This window comes from Emys orbicularis, chromosome 2 (assembly GCF_028017835.1).
Source record: "Emys orbicularis isolate rEmyOrb1 chromosome 2, rEmyOrb1.hap1, whole genome shotgun sequence".
Taxonomy (NCBI): Eukaryota; Metazoa; Chordata; order Testudines; family Emydidae; genus Emys; species Emys orbicularis.
The window spans coordinates 87,073,985-87,093,257 of record NC_088684.1 but is presented as its reverse complement, the minus strand read 5'-3'; the positions used below and the strand labels follow the sequence as shown (position 1 = coordinate 87,093,257).

The window sequence follows — 19,273 nt, the reverse complement described above, 5'->3', positions numbered from 1 at the left end:
CTCAAGTTACTTTACAAAAGTGGCTAGAATAAGTCAATAATTAATTTAAAAAACATGTACATGATAGTGTCAGAGCAATAGTTTATTTTTAATTTCTACATATATTTTTAAATTTTACAATGTAAAAACAGCTTGTTCATCCTTCCCCCCCCCCTTCTCACTCCTCCCCCCAACATAGAAAAAACATCTTCCAGGCTGAAGATCTTTATGCTATATAAGAATCCACATCAATTTTTTCCATCTGAGTTACCTGAGTTACAAGTATCTGAAAACAGGGCTTTAAAAAGAAACCCTGAGGCAATCTTAATTGTAGTGGCATATTGTACTCTTGTAGCCTCATACTTTGGAGTTCAGACTAATTGATTCTGGGCAGCTGCCAGCTGATTAAGGGAAGGCGGGGTAAGGTGCAAGGGTTGTTCTGGGGTTTGTTTGGTTTTGGTTTTTGCTATATTTGTTTATCTTCCCTTGGAGAAAGTCGAATTTTTCCTAGGGGATTAACAAACTGCTTTTGTTATGAACTATACACATATTAAATATTAATTTGCATTGGTTAAGACAATGCTGAAGGTCAGGGACATAACCTCCCAATATCTGAGAGAGAAAAACAGGTACAACGCAGTCTAGACTGTGGATTTTAAACCATGCCGCCTGCTGAAATGGTTAGCGATACTATGCTGCAGTAAGATATCCCAAGCGGAATTGTGAGGCAGCCACAATTCCGCCTTGACTGCCAGGAAGCATGCACTGCAGTGGCAGTTCCCCATCCTTTCAACAGCTGTCTTGTACAGTTCTCTCATATACTTGACAAGCTCTGCTGGTCAGTGTGGATGATGGCACTGCACAGAACACCTCACCCTTTTGGATAGCTAGCACTGGAGGAAATTCTAGCAAGGGACAATGTCTGAACACCTCAATGGATTAAAGCCTGATTCCTGCACTGGGGCACAAATAGAGGAGAGGCTCATGTCCTCTTCCTTCTCTTTGTGTACTTAAGCAGGGCCAGACTCTTCAGTCCCTCCAGCCTTTCAAGGTTTAAGCAACAAGAGCCTCCTGGTGTGCTAATGAAAGGTCAGTGGACATGCTGCCAGAGGATGCCTGTGTTCTAACCTAGTCTGCAGGTTCCTGTGATCTAAGAAGTTCTTACGACAACAACAAAACCCTTCAAGGAATCAGGGCCGGCTCCAGCATTTCTGCCGCCCCAAGCAAAAAAAAAAAAAAAAAAAAATTGCGATCGGCGGCGGCAATTGGGGGGGGGGGGGGGAGAAGCCGCGATCGGCGGCGGCAGTTCAGCGGCAGATCCTTCGCTCCTAGAGGGAGTGAGGGAACTGCCGCCCCCAAATTGCCGCAGGTGCCGCCCCTCTCCCTTGGCCGCCCCAAGCACCTGCTTGTTAAGCTGGTGCCTGGAGCTGGCCCTGCAAGGAATCAAGTAAATGTATTAGCGTAAAATAATTGCTGTAGCTACAGTATTCCAAAGGAAAGAGATGGAGCAAGAAGTTAATTTAGCCAACAAATGTGGCATCTGCTGCTGAGTTTTTAAAAGGCCACTGAACACATTTAACTTTACTTTGTCTCATTTCAGTGCTGTTAATATCAATGTTTAAAAATAATTTTCACTGTATTTTTAGTCAAATTAAAAAAAAAATTTCTTTTCAGAACTGGTTGGACCCTGCAAAGGAAATCAAAAAGCAGATCCGAAGTAAGTTGTAATCAACCATGTGTCTGTGTGAGGAGATCTGGGAAATGTTTTAATAAGGAGAGCAGTGTTGATAATATGAAATACTTTTGAACAAAATTAAAACATTTATTGTGAAGTTATTTTTCAATGCTCTGTATAAAATTGGAAATGCTGCTTTCCCTGGTATTCCACATTGTTTGCATGTAATAAATGGTGTGAGAAAAGTCCTACATACTCATACAAAAGAGCTTCACGTTAACACACTTTCCCAGCTTGAGAGAACATATTGCCAATATAAGTGACTTTATATAAAGCAGCAGTAACTACTGAGAGATCATCTTCCAGGTAGAACCCTACTAAGCACACTGACACAACACATATGGTTTAAGGCCTCCAGATGCAACTTCATTTATGAACCAAGTTAACCTGGTACTTAACTATTAATTTATTGCCCAACAAATATGCACCAAGCAAACTAATGGTTACCCAAAAAAGATTCACACTTTCTCCAAGCTGTGTGTCCCCCATGGCCATCTCCTTCTGAGAGAAATTAAACTCTTCACTGGAAGTGCCCCACACCATATACCTGCTATTATCTCGCCCAGTGCTCTGGGTGCCTTTTGGACATTAAAAATAATATCCCCCTTAAAAGATCCCAAAAACATCATAAATACTTCTCACCATAACAAATTGCTACCCATCCACCCACATCATCTGCCTACACCAAAACACATGTTTATAATTATATCAGGACTCTGCTGGACCAAGCAGGGAAGTGGAGGATGACCTGACCCCAAATGTGACAATCTATCTAACCTGCTGTAAGGCACAGAGACCCAGAAAGAGTGGAGGACAAGGACAATTGAACTCCACTTAACTGCGCCATAAATAACATATTGCCTCAGTGGGAGATTCCAGTCCAATGTAGTGTGTAGGGGTGGATCACCGCAAGAGAAGCTCTCTGGCTGGCAGCCTGTGGAGCAGGAATATTCCTCACCAACACATGTGGTTCTTTAAATGCCCTCACCCCTTGGGCCTGAGTTACCAGTTAGAATGACTAGTGGGGTGCAAACCTACCAATCACTTGTAGGCCTGAGCTCCAACCTCACCCTCCCCAGCCTCAAAGACTGGTACTGTATGGGGACGGCATAGAGGGGAGCAGCAGGTAGTTGGAGAAGTCTCTGTGAATATTGCACTCCCTCTTCAAGAGAAAACATCACTTTTATGATTAAGCCCCATCTCAAATGTTAAGTTTCATATTATTTATTCAGGTCTGTTTCTGAGTCTGTAGAAGAAGAATTGTTGGATGTTTTTCTTCATCTTTTTTTTACTCTCTAACAAAATCAATCAATTGGTCAGGATCATGAAATATAAATGTCTCATTGCTAAAAACAACTTGACATTTACAGAGAGGGAAAAGTCTAAACTCAGCATTAAGCAATATAATCTTTGGGGCCTGGGTCACAAGATATAAATTGTTTTCTTTGAATTACTGTCATTTGGGTCACGTCAGTGGGAACACTGCTGGCCTTGCATACCAAAACACGTAACTGTGTTAGTACAGATATCCCTCTACCCAAAACATCTTTATCTCGTTCCTGCATTTCTCCAATAACTTGAACTTTGTTCCTAAGATGACTTACTGTTTCACAAGGAGAATCAATTTTCTGCTTCATGTGAATATTTTAAAAGGCTCAGTTGTTAAATTTAGCTGTATGCTGTGTTAGTAATCCAAAAATGTTTTGAAGGGACCCTGTGTCAAGACTGCTAGGCTCAAAATGTGACCTACCTTTCTTTTCCTCCAATAGCTCTTTGGAAACCTGTTGTAATGTTTATAAATGTGATTTTATTTTGGCAAGAAAACTTCAGTATTCTCCTCCACACATCTTATAAATAATCACTTTCAGCAGCCTAGCATTTACAAGGAATTACATCTGGTAGTTTGTGTTTCTAGGATCAGGCCCTAAAATAGTAGGTTACCATTTCAAGATTCAAAGGATTAATTTAAACTTAGTGTGGAAAATTTCCCTTAGAGTATTTTTCATAATGATTAACTTCACCTTTTCCAAACTATCCTAGATATTATATATACTATCTAAAAATGAAGTGCAATGAAAAATAATTGAAATCTGTGTTCCATTGTGTAATTGTTAATAGGATATTGAAAAGTTATCACAGGAAAAGAAAGTGCTGTAGACTTTGATAACAAGTTATGTAGATTGTTGATGCAATTAAGGCAGTCCAACTACATACAGTTGATTGCAATGTATTTAATGTGTGTTTTAGCTAAGAGCTAGACAATGAAAGATTGTGACAGCAAGAGACTAACCAGGGCAGAAAAGTCTAGTCCTACAGTTGACACTGGGAACAGTTAGAGTTGTCATAGATGACAGTGTTAATTTGCTTGGTTCAGATAATTCTGTTAAGAACTTTGGAATAGTAAAACTATCTTACAAGTGATCTATTTCATGAATGATTAAAACCACAATTGTATTGAATACTGATGAGACTATAGGACAAATGTCTGCTTTCAAGAGTGCTCGGTTCCACTGCAGGCAGGAGGAAATCCAAGCCAGTATTTGAGAAAAGAATTTGGCCAACACTGTTTATAGAGTTGCTGGGTCTGATTCTCCTCACACCAGTTTAAAACCATGGACTTCAATAGAGTTATTCTTGATTGAAACCAGCATAAGCAAGAGGAGAATCAGGCCTGTTATACATTTTTTTTCTTACAGAATCATATTCCTGAGGCACACAATATGGATTTAATTTATTTCTTGTTTGTCAGGGGGATCTTCTCTCTCCCTTCTTTCTCAAACAAGGGTGTGTATCCAAAAATTTCACAGAGGATTTGGGGCTATCTTCCTCTGTATTAAATGTCAACCTCTTTTAGCATATGAAATCTATGTTCTCGAATAGATTCAGCAAATTAAGGCCCTGATCCTGCAATGAGCTCTGTACAGCTGAAGATCTGAAGGCCCTGAAATCATGAGGCAAGGAATGAACCACACAGATCTCATTGTAGGCCCTAAATGAACAGTCCCAAATACATGATCAAGAAAACTATATGGAATTTTAAGGCAATTTAAAAGTAGCATTTGCAATATAGTCGACATTAACACTTCCTCTCTTCTATCCAGCATAAAATCCAGTAGTAGAAGATGACACACCTTCAAAACATACGTTCATCACAATTTAGACAGTGCAAAATACCTGTTAGTTGTGTTAGAATGAAAGAATACACTGTAGAGTTTATAAAGAGGAGTCCTATTTCACATAGTGCCCACAAAGAATCTGTAACCATCATTATACAAGTGTGTTGGACATTTTTTTAAAGTGTATTTTTCAGTTCAGTGCTGTATTTTAATAGGTTACCATATTTTAGAAAATAAACGCATCAGGTTATCTTGATGTCCATTTCTCAATTCCCACAGTAATGTCACCTCAGATATTGGTTGTGTGCAGGGGGGTGATCAATTAATATAGGGTCTCTGTAGTAGTAATATAGGTGAAGAGCTATGTAATTAATGCAACAGAAGCTTGGTTGCTGATAGGCTCTACCAGAGGGGTGTGTGTGTGGGGGGGGGGGGGTTGTGTGTGGTTTGTTTGTTTTTTTGCTTGCTAGTTAGCCAAGCATTTGGCTTTTTTATCGGTGCCATTTATTAAACATGAGACATCGGTTTTCTAGGAATCCGTATCCCCTTAAATTTTCCCTATTTTTTTGGAATGTTCTTGGTATTTTTTTATCTATAGTTTTGAAAAGTAAGGTCCTATTAAAAATGTCTTATAAGATGTGTAAAGTTATTGCCTGTGACATGAGTTATCTAAAGTACTACAATTATTGTTTCCCTTGTGTTAAAAATTTGGGTCCATTTTTTTCATTAATGGCCTTTAAATTTGTCCTTGTAATTTCGTCTATATGATAATTTATGCCGGCTAAAGAGACAGTGTGTGTGCTAAAACAGCATTCAGACACTGCTGAGTGGGGGGTTATAGAATAGAATGATCTATTTTGCACATAATTGTGGTCATATATTTAAAGCCCATTTTCATTTTTAGCCTGTGGTGTTTCCAATGCTTATCTCCACGTTTTTTTTTTTTTTATTTCTATAGGCTACCTTTTAATATATCTAATCTCAGTAAACAGACTCTTTTCTTGCTCAGTTTTCAGGGCATTAGAAATAAATTACTGTTCACTATGCAAGAAAAGAACTGTAGGCCTCAAACTGTAACTGTGAGAAGTAGGAAGGTATCTTAAATATTGTATACAAGAAGAAGAATATAAATCCTGTCATTACTGAATATTTGACTGGAATATTTCCTAATTTATCTTTTAGATTGCTAGTAACCTAACAGTGTGAACATCTTCATTTGTACTTGTGTAGGCAATTTCAGTGAACCTGTGGGTTTTTTTCAGGTGGTGCTTGGCAGTTCTCCTTTAATGTCAAATTTTACCCTCCAGATCCTTCCCAGCTGTCTGAAGATATTACCAGGTATTTGAAACAATAAATTCCTTTCCAAAAGTGCTTTTAAACACATTTTTGACAGCAGTGACATTCTATCTGTCTGGAAGCATGAATGTTTTTGTTTTACTATCAGCCGCCTTCTAATTATGAGCTAATGGGAAATATTTGATGTTCTCTTAGTAGAGAAAAGGTTAATAGTTGGGGTTTTTATTCATTGTTTTGACTTCCAAACTAGAAGACTTTCACATTTGATAAACTGATACCAAAATCAGGCTTTCTCAATACGTATTTCTAATGAGAAGAATTAATTCTAGCTTCAGAGTTCACAAACATTGCAGTACCCAGTCTTGCCTATTAGTGTTTTGTTGGGTCCTCTAGACACTGTGTGACACACATACAACTATAATCATCAAACTGGACATGAACATGAACCAGGATTTCAAAAGTAAACATTACTTACCTCTTTCCCTCAATTATGTGTTTTCAAATTTAAATCCCCAGCTCTAAGCCTGTTCCCATGGTTTTGGTTCAGGGTTGATCCAAACCCCAGAAGTGGGTTAATTCCCAGTTTTATTTTTGGATACAGCCCAAAGTAGCAGGAATTCACATCAATTGGTCTCATGAGACTTCTGCCATTTGGGGGGCCAAAATTTCACAAGAACAGCTCAGGATGCCTTTGAATCTGAATCCTATCCTTGGTTCACCCTGAAAACCAAGTCCAGAACTAGATCCTAGCCTAACCTAATTTCTGGTAGTCCCTTCTCACTGTGAAGGACCTCTTGGGGCTAAGTGACCCTGGCTGTCCCAGTGGTGCAGCACCTTTCTGCTGACTTTTTAACCCATTCATGCAGTGCAGTCTAAAGCATTCTGCATCCCAGTCTCATGCAGTCTGGGCTGTTGTGAGATTTGGAAAAGACACCAGGCTGCAATGTTCGCTTACACAAGTAGAAAGGCCCAGAGCTGCAGGGAAATATGGGGCCTCAAACAAAATATAAAACTGTGGCTCCCCTGTAAACCATTATTTTGCACAAACTTTTCTCCCCCTCTGTTTCTCCCCCTCTATCTTACACTTCCTAGTTTCACCTCTATCCTCTTTTTGTTTTTAACCAGATTGTTCACTTGCAACTTATACTTTTCTTTTATCCAATTCAGACTACCCCTTTTTCACACCACTGTTGCCAACCACCAAAATCACGAGTCAGACCCCAAAAAATCATGAGATTGGCCCCAAAATCATTCAATTCTTTAATGTTTATGAGCTATTTTCTGACTTTTTTTTTAACTCCCCCACGTCATCATCATCATCATGGAGAAATGCGATTTTAGCCACCTCATCTCTACAGCAATTAATTCTGCCCCACCCTTCCATCACATTTGCTCCAGACCCACATCAACTCCATCCACCCAACCATACAACAATCCTCCTTTGCTCCACAGCTGCTCCTCCTGCAACTGTGGAGGAGGTTCTCCCCATTGCTAGCCCTGGTGCGGCAGCATTAGAGAGGAGCAGAGGTGGGAGGAACCAATCCCTTTTCACAGGAGGGGGTTGGGGGAGAAAGGAGCAATCCTACAATGAGAGGCTGGGGTCTCTCTGCTCCCGCCTCCCTGGCCCCCTCTTGTGCAAATGGTATTGCCTGTTTCCTCTCTGCTCCTGAGGGGAGAGGAGAAAACGTTGCCCGCCTGCCTCCTGTAGCAGCTCTGATTGGCTGCTCTTCCCCAAAAGGTGGTTAGTGAGAGAGGGCTTTTTTCCCCTAGGCAGGACTGAAAATGGCTAGGGCTTGAGGTTTTTTCCTTCATAGTGAGATTGGCTCTAACAGAGTAAAATCGGGTCAGTGGTAATAAATTGCCAGTAGTTGGCAACAGCATCTTCCCTCTTTCCCCAGGAGGAAGAGGGGACTGCAGAGGAAGATTAGAGTCAGCATGGCCCACTCCTCCAGTGCCTTCTAGAGTTTCTCTGAGTATGTCTACACAGCAAAGAAAACCTGCAGCTGGCCCATGCCAGCCAACTCGGGCTTACAGGGCAAAGGCTGCAGGGCTGTTTCACTGCTGTGTGGACTTCTGGGCTCGGGTTGGATTCCGTGCTCTAGGACCCTGCTCACTCTTGCCATTTGAGCCTTCAGCCCCTTGCTGCTTGGTGTTAGCATCTAGCAGATGAGATTGGGGCCCCATCGTGCTAGGCACTGCGTGGAAATATATGAGAGGTAGACGCCGGCTCAGAATTTACAATCTAACTAGGCAATACAGGCAAAGGGTGGGAGAAAGGAAGACTTATGATCCCCATCATACGTATGGGGATTCAGATACAGAGATTAAGCAATTTGCCCAAGGTCTCGCTGTAAATCTGTAGTAGGGTCAGGATTTTCTCCCAGTCCTGTGCCTTAGCCACTAAACCACCCTTCCTTTCTAGTTCCTCTGAAACTATTTTCAGTTTCTTCTATCTGGCCCTCACATTGCATGATTAATGGGATCATTTTTAGCAGCATAGCTACCCTTATGGGAAGTAGTCATTTGTTGTTTTTGCTTTTTAGCTAATCAATTAACTGATATTTCTAAAGTGCTTATTACAGAAAATTATAAATCAAATAAGATGAATTGCTCAGGATATCTGTATGACAGTAGATACCTTTGTATAGTTAATATCTAATGGGGAATTTTCTCTGTAACTTATACCAGAGGGTCTCAACCCTGTGGGGCCATGAGCAGGTTTCAGGGGGTCTGCCAAGCATGGCTGGCATTAGACTCTCTAGGGTCCTGGGCAGAAAGCCAAAGCCCTGCCACGTGGGATTGCAACCCAGGACCACGGACCCCACCACCCGGTGCTGAAGCTGAAGCCTGAGCAACTTAGCTTCGCGATGCCTCCTGTGGTTTGGGGCCCCAGGCAATTGCCCTACTTGCTATCTCCTAACACCAGCCCAGGTTTTCATATGCAGAAAAACAGTTGTTGTGGCACAGCTGGGCCGGGGAGTTTTTATAGCATATTGGGGGGCCTAGAAAGAAAAAGTTTGAGAACTCCTGATTTATACTATAGTTATAAAACACAGAGAGTAGCCTATTTCATCAATGAATCTCGAAGTGCTTTGCGAAGATTAGTTATTTAAGAGTTAGCACTCATTTGTTACATAGACAAGCATTTATCCCAGTTTTACACATGGAGGAACTTGGGCATAAATTGGGTGTTTTGCTCAAGGACTGTGAGTGGCAGAGTCAGGAAAAGATCCCAGAAATTCTTACTAATGACCGAACCACATCACTTCTCTAAAAGTGCTGGAAGAACTCCTATAAACTCTTGCTCTTATTTATTGTAGGTACTACCTCTGCTTGCAGCTGAGAGATGACATAGTGTCTGGAAGGCTGCCTTGTTCTTTTGTTACTCTTGCTCTTTTGGGGTCCTATACCGTTCAGTCGGAACTTGGAGATTATGATCCTGATGAATATGGAAGTGATTATGTCAGTGAATTCCGGTTTGCACCAAATCATACTAAAGAACTGGAAGACAAAGTAATCGAGCTGCACAAGAGCCACAGGTGAGCAGCGGACCTCCACTCAACTTCCACTCAACTTTGGAGCTTGAGCATCCTCCATGTGAAATATTAGAATCTGCTGCAAAATATTTTGAGGGAACTAACAGTTCTGCACAGGTCTTTTGGAGGAGTGAGACTGTTTTGCTAGGAAAAAAATGTTCTTTAGCATGGAAGATAATGATGCAAAGTGTGTAATGGCTTCTAGCTAAATTCTGACAGAATGTTTTTTCCCATGTACCGAAGTTTATTCCTTATTATTCTTGCTCAAAACTGATACTAGTAATGACTGTTTTTCTTCAGGGGAATGACACCTGCAGAGGCTGAGATGCATTTCTTGGAGAATGCCAAAAAACTATCCATGTATGGAGTGGATCTACATCATGCCAAGGTCTGGACTATGATTAAAAACTCTTTGTTTCATATTATGGGGCCCATTTCTATACCCCTTCTCAGCTTGACTAGTACTTTATTTCAGAAGGTCCTGTTGATTTCATTTTTCTTACTGATTTCAGTGGAAAAACTTGTAGATTAAGTAACTACTCAAGGTGAGCAAAAGTGGCAGAAATAGGCCCAAAGTGATTAGTGTATCATGATGTAAACGCAGCTACATTTTGTAGTTGTTGCAGAATTTAACTAGTTGATTCCAGTTCCATCAACTGTTGGTACACATGTTTCAAAAAGTCTGTGAAGCTGATTAAACAAACAAATCTTTTTTGAAAGCTGTGATCTGAGAAACAGTTAATGTAATGAGCCTCAAAGCTATTGACTGGATTTGTTTGAAAAATATGCATTTTTATCAGAAGACATCCAGACAATGATTGATTGTCATTTCATTCAGCTGAATTTTCCAATTTAATAATATGGTGTTTTATCTAGACAAGCAGACCACTTCTAACACTGCAAAAGTCTTTTGAAGCACTTTGTTAACCATACTGGAACTTAATCAGATTGGTAGTGATAAAGGGACTGATGGTTAGCTCTCATTGAAAGAAGTGTATTTGTTTCAGTTAGCCCAATGAATAGGAACTCTCTTGGAATCAATCTCCCATGATGAAACTGTCTCTAAAATCATCAGCTAGCTTAGGTACATTCACAAATCAAGAGGTACTCACTCAGTGTGGTTGATGAGAGATCTCCAGTCATTTCGTAGTCTTGTGGGGGGGTTGTTTTTTAATTTTTCTGTTTCACTATTCAGAAAAAGATTCATAGATTCCAGCAACTGTAGAGTGAAGTCAGTAAATGTCCTTGGCAAATTGATGCTGGACAAAAGACCAGAGCTTTGGAAGAGCACCACATTTTTTGTGAAGGGTCAAATTACTGTAGAGCCATTTTCATTCTGCATCAGAACCTTTCAACAGCTGAGATAAATATGCTGCTTGGATCTTGAAAGGGCCTTCATCCATGTGCATGAGGCATTTCATAGGAACTGTGTATGTGTATTACAGACTTCAAGGTAATCCTTTGTAGTCTATTAATTGCCTACACTGAAAATGAAAACGCTGTCTATGGCTCAGTGGACAGCGTTCTCCCAATAGGCATGCTGTTGCTTTTCTTGTCTCTTGCATGTATGCTCAAGATCTTGAGGCACATTTGGAGCAAAGCTAGAACTGGAATAGGAAATGTCACTCCTTTCTTTGTAGCATTTTAACAACCTCCATCCCTCAGAGGGAGATCAACAAAGAACATTTGTGAGTTTTTTGTGCAAAATATGTTTTGGTCTTTGATACCAAAAGTTAGTTACTTTGCAATAGGGCCTAGTTATTCTCTCAAAAAAATTATGTAATGCTGGAGAAATGCTGGTAACTAGAAGAGTACAACTATTGGAGCAACCTATTCTGTGCAGCAAAGACCTTGTTACCCAGTTTTATCTGACAGAGAATGAAAAACAAAAAGGATCAGGGCAAAACTTTCAGTAAAGTTGATGTGTATTTATATCGAAGCTGCTTACTGTCTAGAGAAGATATCATAATAAAAGCTGCATCAATGAGCTGAAGGCTGCAGACAGTCACTAAGTTAATTATTCTGTTCCTTGATTAAGCACACTCCTTGAAAACTGGACTGACAGTTGTGTTTATAAATGGGAATTAATATTTTGATAATTATGTAAGTCGCCTACATATGCAAAACTGTACAAGTATGTGTAATGTATTCTCCAGTGTGGCTACGACCTTGCTGCTCTTTAGAGCTGCCTTGGATAGTCTCTTCACCCATATACTAAGAGCCAGAGTCAGCCAGTCTTACTCACATTGAGTAATACCTGCTTCCTCAAGTACTCCCATTTAAATCAGCAGGACTGCTTGGGGAATAGAGGTGGCAGGATCTGGGCCTGAATGCAGGTATAACTGGTACAAAGGTTAAAGTTCAGGAAAGAAATATTTTCTTAAACAGGTAATATGAAATAGTCCCTTGCATCTGGGACTTTGTGCGTGCATTTTGCATATGGACCTCAAGCCTTTATTTTTGAAAATATGGCTCAGTATGTTTAAACATTTCTTTGTTCTTAGAAAAATGAAAAATTGAAATACACTGCAGACACTAAATTTTATTTTTGGATAGTACATCCCAACACTGAAATCCAGTTTTATTTAGACGTCATTCCCCTTTGAGGGCCCCACACACATTATTGCTGTATCTCTTATTGATCTCTCATTCATGGTGCAGTACGTTTTACACACTGTCTAGTTCTTTGCTGTATATCTCACCTTAAAGTTCAGCATGAGCAATTTTTGAATTGCAGTAGAATTTTCAAATTGTGGGTTTCCTTTACATCTAAATTAACTATGCCTCTGGTCTTTTGGTTCACCTTAAAATGCAGCCAGATTTTCAGTATATCTTTAATAGATGATTTGCTAGGAGACTAAAGGAAACCAATTCACTCATTTCATGACTGTCATAGTATGAAAGTTTTGTAAGTTCTGTTGTCAGATTGCTGTTAACTTAAAACTGTTTTAAAATAGTTTTTAAAAAAGCCTCCAAGCTTAAAGTGATAACCTTTTTGTTTCCGATGGTACTTAATAAGCTAGATGAAACAAATATAATGAAAAATGAATCCCTTACAAATCTCCAGTTGCATGCATCTGTAATAGTAAATGGCAAAGATAGTTTTTTAGACTATTTTGTAAGATTTCTAAAGGGATGCTTTTGACACCTTAAAGTCCTGAGAAATGTGAACTGCAGCCTGGTTTCTCAGGCAAAATGAGTGACAGCACAAGCCCCATAAGCAAAGACTTTAAGGAACCATTCCATTCTAAATGCTGCTTTTTTTTTTTTTTTTTTTTTTTTTGCTATTTACTAATTCATTTACACTGGCAGAGAAATGAGGAAAGAAGAGTATTGGGCATAGGTGCAACTACATAAATAAATAACCTTGGGAAGAACTAGATGTGAAACTGCACAAGACCAACAATCATGATGATGAGGGATATAGTAAACAGGATAGTAAAGAAATGTCCCTCGTCACTCCCAGTCTTATGGTTGCTTGTAGCATTAGGGAGGTAATACTGTTTAACAAAGCAATTATCAATGTAGTTAAACCTCTTATGCTATCTTTTTTTCCTTTTTGGAGTCTTTCAGAGAAGTTTTTAACATTCAGTAAAATCTTTCATCTTCTTTGTATATGATGTTGTTAAATATGGCACCTTACAACTTAGATATGAATAAGTAAGCAAGCTAAGGTTACCTAATGAGTCACCACAGCTAACACAGTTCAAATATGTAGCTCAAATAAGAACATGACATATAAAATTATGGAACTTTGGAAAAGGAGAGAAGAAATCAACGAAGTATGTTGCTTACTTTTTCAGGATTCTGAAGGAGTTGAAATCATGTTAGGGGTTTGTGCCAGTGGTCTCTTAATATATCGAGACAGACTCAGGATAAATAGATTTGCCTGGCCAAAGGTTCTGAAAATTTCATACAAGAGGAACAATTTCTACATCAAAATCCGACCAGGAGAGGTAAGCAGACCCTGACACATATACTAGTAAAAGAAACTTATTCAAAGTACCTTGTGACCTCATGGACTGATTTGTTTGCCATTGTTCACAAGTTTGTATCAGTACTCTTCATCTAAATTTTTAAGATGTATTGAATTTTTTTCCCCTTTCTTAGGAAAGATTAGGCAAATCCCTTATTTAAAATATGTCTAAAATACATTCTGGGTCATGAAATAACATGAAGGATGAATTTGTCCTGTTGCATTTAAAGATAACACTCTCATATACCACATCATAAATATTTTGTAAATGTGAATAATATGTTGATAAAATATTAGTAAATACACTTATTTATCGGGTGCTTCTCACTATAGCTGGTCAGAGATTACACATGGTTTAAACTGGGGTCTGTTCACCCTTTCCAATCAGAGGAGCACATAGGCCACGCATTCAGAGCTTTACAGATATCCTGGAATACTAAATCAATGGAATAAAATATCTATCCATCAGTAATATTGGTACATAAGAATGTTAGTCATTTCAGATCTACAGCACTTCATCTTCTGAAGTGCTTGAAGGTGTTATGAACTATTGTATGAAGAGTGCCCTCTGGTGGTTTGATTGGATGCATAGCATCCACCACAAACCCTTTCAATGACCTGCCCTTCTCATTTGCTTCTGAAGATATTCAACCCCATAGAGATAGATTAGACAAATGCTTCCCACTCTCATTTACTAACTCCAGTTCCTTTCCTATATACCTCCTTAATCCTAGTGGTCTCTGAAACCCAAATCAGTCTCAGGGGACTCTCTCACCTCAGGCTATTGTCAGAAAATCCAAATGTTTTCTCATCGCAGTTAAGTTGTTAAAACATTAGAGCAAAAAATAGTTGAGAGGCATTAACCACGTAATTCTTTCTCCTAAATCTCCCAAGCCCTTTCTTTAAAAGTCTGTTCTGTGCTACAATGCATAGAGTAGCCATCTTAATCAATAAACTCTCACTCCTCATTCGGAGTCCTAACAAACTATTCTATCATTACCCAAACTGGGATTTCAAGACAGGAATCAGGAGAATGTATGTGTATATATTTGTAGAGATGTGCAGGTATGTACATATGGGGTAATGAAATGATATAGGTAGAGAAAATTAATATGAAACTGTATCTAGACAAACTGGAGAAATGGTCTGAAGTAAATAGGATGAAATTCAATAAGGATAAATGCAAAGTACCCCACTTAGGAAGGAACAATCAGTTGCACACGTACAAAATGGGAAATGACTGCCTAGGAAGGAGTACTGCGGAAAGGGATCTAGGAGTCATAGTGGATGACAAGCTAAATATTAGTCAACAGTGTAACACGGTTGCAAAAAAAGCAAACATAATTCTGGGATGTTGTGAAGGGGTGGATTAGGCCCTGAGGCCCCCTGATGGAGGCTTTGTGGCCCTGCCACACTCCACCCCAGAAAAGGCCAGTAGAGAGGTTCTCCAGACTGTCTAGAGCAGCTGTGTGGGAAGCAGCCAATCAGGGCCCAGCGGGTCAGTATGAGAAGAGATGCAGGGCAAGAGTGAGGTTCAGTTCCTTGCTAGAACTGGAGGAATGTGCATGGTGTGTGCTGGCTGAGGGAGCTGCACGACCGTGGATTAGGTAGTGCTGCCAGAAGCCAGTGGGGGTGCAAAGGATCCCTGAGCTGGTTGCAGGGACTCCATCAGGACAAGGCCCTGAGGTAAGGTGAAGATGACATGGGGCCATGGGGAAGTGGCCCAGGGAATTCGAGCAGTAGCACGACTTAGGCTATTTCTACACTACCGCAGTAAGTCGACCTACGCTACGCAACTCCAGCTACATTATTCATGTAGCTGGAGTCGATGTACCTTGGTTGAGTTGCTGCAGGGTCTACACCGCGGGGGGTCGACTGGAGAAACTCTCCCGTCGACTTACTTGACTCTTCTTGTTGGGGGCAGAGTACAGGGGTCAACTGGAGAGCGATCTGCTATCGATTTGGTGGGTCTTCACTAGACCTGCTAAATCGACCGCCGGTGGATCGATCTCAGAGTGTTGATCCCATCTGTAGTGTAGATGAAGCCTGAGATAAAGGGACACAGGGACAGCGGCTAACTACAGGGTTCCTGGGCTGGGACCTGGAGTAGTGGGTGGTCCCCAGTTCCCCCAAGCTTCCCATTAGTCATTGGGGGAAGTGGCCTAGACACAGAGGTACCCCAGAGGGGGAACTGAACTGTAGAAGCCCAGCTGAAGAGCCGGGGCCAGAAAGGTCCTGAGAGGGCAAAGACATTGCCTCCAGGGTAGGAGCCCTGGGACACCGTTCTATTCCGGAGCAGGGACAAACTGAGGCATTACTGAGGGCACTGAGAGAGGACCCTGTTGGACTTGTACCCCGGAAGGGATTTGCTTTGCTTTTAACACACAGACAGACTGTGTGTGACTCGGCTGGAGGGCTGAGTCATCAAAGAGACACCACAGAGAGTACAGGCACACACATTTGGCCGGAGGGCGGGGGGACTCACGAGAGGTGAGTATGCCCCGTTATAGATGTATGAGCAGGAATGTTGTAAGCAAGACATAAGAAGTAATTCTTCTCTACTCTGTGCTGATTAGGCCTCAATTGGAGTATTGTGTCCAGTTCTGGGCACCACATTTTGGGAAAGAAGTGGACAAATTGGAGAAAGTCCAGAGAAGAGCAACAAAAATGATTAAAGGTCTAGAAAACATGACCTATGAGGGAAGATTGGGGGAAAAAATGGGTTTGTTTAGTCTTAGGGTTACCATATTTTAAGTGTCCAAAAAGAGGACACTCCACGGGGCCCCGACCCTGCCCCAGCCCCGCCCCAACTCCACCCCCAGCCCCGCCCCTTCCCCGGCCCCGCCCTGCCCCTTCCCAACTCCGCTGCTTCCCGCGAACATTTGATTCGCGGGAAGCCTGAAGCAGGCAGGCAGCAGGTAAGCTGGGGCAGGGGGGCGCGAGGAGGCGCGGCCCAGTCCGGCCCCCCTGGCTGAGCGGCTCCCTCCGGCGGCCGGCCCAGGCCAAGAGGCTCTGGCCCCGGCGTCTCCCGCCTGGCTTGGCTCGGGCCCCAGCCCCCGGCCGAGCACCCCGGGCCCCGCACCGCCGGCCCCCGGCCCCCGGCCAAACACCGCCGGCCCCTCCCTCCCTATTTTCCCGGACATGTCCGGCTTTTTGGGATTTCCTCCCAGACGGGGATTTGAGGCCCAAAAAGCCGGACATGTCCAGGAAAATCCGGACGTATGGTAACCCTATTTAGTCTGGAGAAGAGGAGACTGCGGGGGGGGCCATGATAACATTTTCAAGTATATAAAAGGTTGTTACAAGGAGGAGGGTGGTAAATTGTTCTTGTTAACCTCTGAGGATAGGACAGGAAGTAATGGGCTTAAATTGCAGTAAGGATGGTTTAGGTTGTACTTTAGGAAAAACTTCCTAACTGTCAGGGTAGTTAAGCACTGGAATAAATTGCCTGGGAGGCTGTGGAATCTCTGTCACTGGAGATTTTTAGGAGCGGGTTAGAAAATGGTCTAGATAATACTTAGTCCTGCCTTGAGTGCAGGGGACTGGACTAGATGACCTCTCAAGGTCCCTTCCAGTCCTATGATTCTATTATTAGAAAACATGCTTTATAGCGATAGACTCAAGTAGCTCAATCTGTTTAGCTTAACAAAGAGAAGGTTAAAGGGTGGTTTGATTACACTCTATAAATACTCATACAGGGAACAAATATTTGATAATGGGCTCTTCAAATTAGCAGAGAAAGGAATGGCTGGAAGTGAAGCTAGACAAATTCAGATTTGGAAATAAGGTGAAAAATTTTAACAATGAGGGTAATTGACCAGTGGAACAACTTACCAGGGGTTGTGGTGGCAATTTTTTTAATCAAGGTTGGATGTTTTTGTAAAAGAGACACTCTATTTCCAAAAGGAATTAATTCAGGGAAGTGCTATGGCCTGTGTTATGTAGGAGGTCAGGCTAAATGATGATAGGAGTACTTGTGGCACCTTAGAGACTAACAAATTTATTAGAGCATAAGCTTTCGTGGGCTACAGCCCACTTCTTCGGATGCATATGTAGCCCACGAAAGCTTATGCTCTAATAAATTTGTTAGTCTCTAAGGTGCCACAAGTACTCCTGTTCTTTTTGCGGATACAGACTAACACAGCTGCTACTCTAAATGATGATAGTGGTCCCTTCTGGCCTTTGAATCTATATAAATCTAGAACTACTCAGTTTTTCTTTCTTTCTACCTAGTTTGAACAATTTGAAAGCACTATTGGGTTTAAGTTGCCAAATCATCGTGCTGCAAAGCGTTTATGGAAAGTATGTGTTGAACACCACACATTTTTCAGGTATGTGGGGTTTCCTTCCTAAAGGTTTAGAATAAAGCCTGCCCAAAAAAAAAAAAAAAAAGAACAATTGTGCTAATACAGCCAAATGACTTGGGATCAAATTATTACTCTCTGATCGCTGAACTGGAACCATATTTGGAAAGATTACTATTCCCAAAGTATTTGTAATGCTTCACCAAAATTATTCCAACTGTGGCTGGTCCTTAATTGGACCTTAAAATATCACATGATTTTGATTGCCAGCTTGATATTTTTCATTTCATATGCACAACGATGTTATCAGTTAATGTTTGTCTAACACCTACAGTTAATGGGCTGATTGGAAATTTGTCCCATAATTTCTGTACACATTCTCTTTCTCACACACACACACACACACGCGCGCGCGCGCGCACACACACACACACACACACACACACACAACTTGTGTGGCAACTGGAAAATTTTTGGTAGACTTGAATAAAAATAAAAAAAAATGAGATTTTGGTTGATTTAAATATGAAACTGCAGAATTCAATCATGATTATTGGGATACATATGTAGATGTTTGAATCAACTTATTTTATCCATCCCATAATTTTCATTATTTAATGAGCTTTGGGCATCTGAGGGATTTAGCAGCTGTGAAGATATAGCCAGGCTTTTGTCAACCAAAAATGCCTGAGAGACAGGTTGGGAAAGTGGAAGAAAAACACTAGCTGGATGTTTTTACTAAGGTAATAAGCAATGGGATATTTAGTAATGTTTACCTATGAGAGTGGGATTTTCAAAGGCACCAAATGCATCCAGTTCCCATTGAAAATCATCTAATTCCACTAGGTGCTATAATACAGTAAGTTTGGGCTTTAACATAGGTTGTGAACTTCTAATTTAATTTAAAATTGGTTTATTGTTTAAAAATAAACCCGTATTTAATTTAAATGTGTAAATTCCAATTTAAATTAAAAAAAAAAAAAAAATTGTCATCGATATTTTTTTTTTATCCATCCTGTTGATTACATTTGGTTCACATTTGGAAAGTTTTTCTTTGCAATCACATGGGGTAAAAATACGTTACTCCCCTCCCCCACTCCCAAAGGAAAGGTTAGTTTTTGCAGTACGACTCCATGGTAAGAAGGGGAAAGAGCAAATCCCACTACCTGTGTAATTGTAGAGTACAGGGGGCCCCAACTTCAAAAATTCGAACACCTGTATGCATGTAGGGCCTTGTGTACATTGAGAATCTGGCCTGACTGCAAGGATCGATGGCCAGTCTCCAGTGTAGCTGTATCAACAAAAACCTCAAATGTAGGCAAGGGCCTTAT

The 19,273-nt window shown here is 40.9% G+C and overlaps 1 protein-coding gene across 13 annotated transcripts in view; it reads left to right on the top strand.

Moving 5' to 3' along the window:
• The window catches only part of EPB41L3 (erythrocyte membrane protein band 4.1 like 3), an 86,723-nt gene that overhangs the window by 37,051 nt on the left and 30,399 nt on the right, over positions 1-19,273 (top strand). For all 13 annotated transcript variants that reach the window (XM_065398668.1, XM_065398664.1, XM_065398661.1 and 10 more), the window contains exons 4-9: positions 1,654-1,696; positions 6,093-6,168; positions 9,447-9,665; positions 9,963-10,050; positions 13,466-13,618; positions 17,872-17,969. In XM_065398668.1, coding sequence (XP_065254740.1) covers positions 1,654-1,696; positions 6,093-6,168; positions 9,447-9,665; positions 9,963-10,050; positions 13,466-13,618; positions 17,872-17,969 — 677 coding nt within the window. The remainder of the gene's footprint in view (positions 1-1,653; positions 1,697-6,092; positions 6,169-9,446; positions 9,666-9,962; positions 10,051-13,465; positions 13,619-17,871; positions 17,970-19,273) is intronic.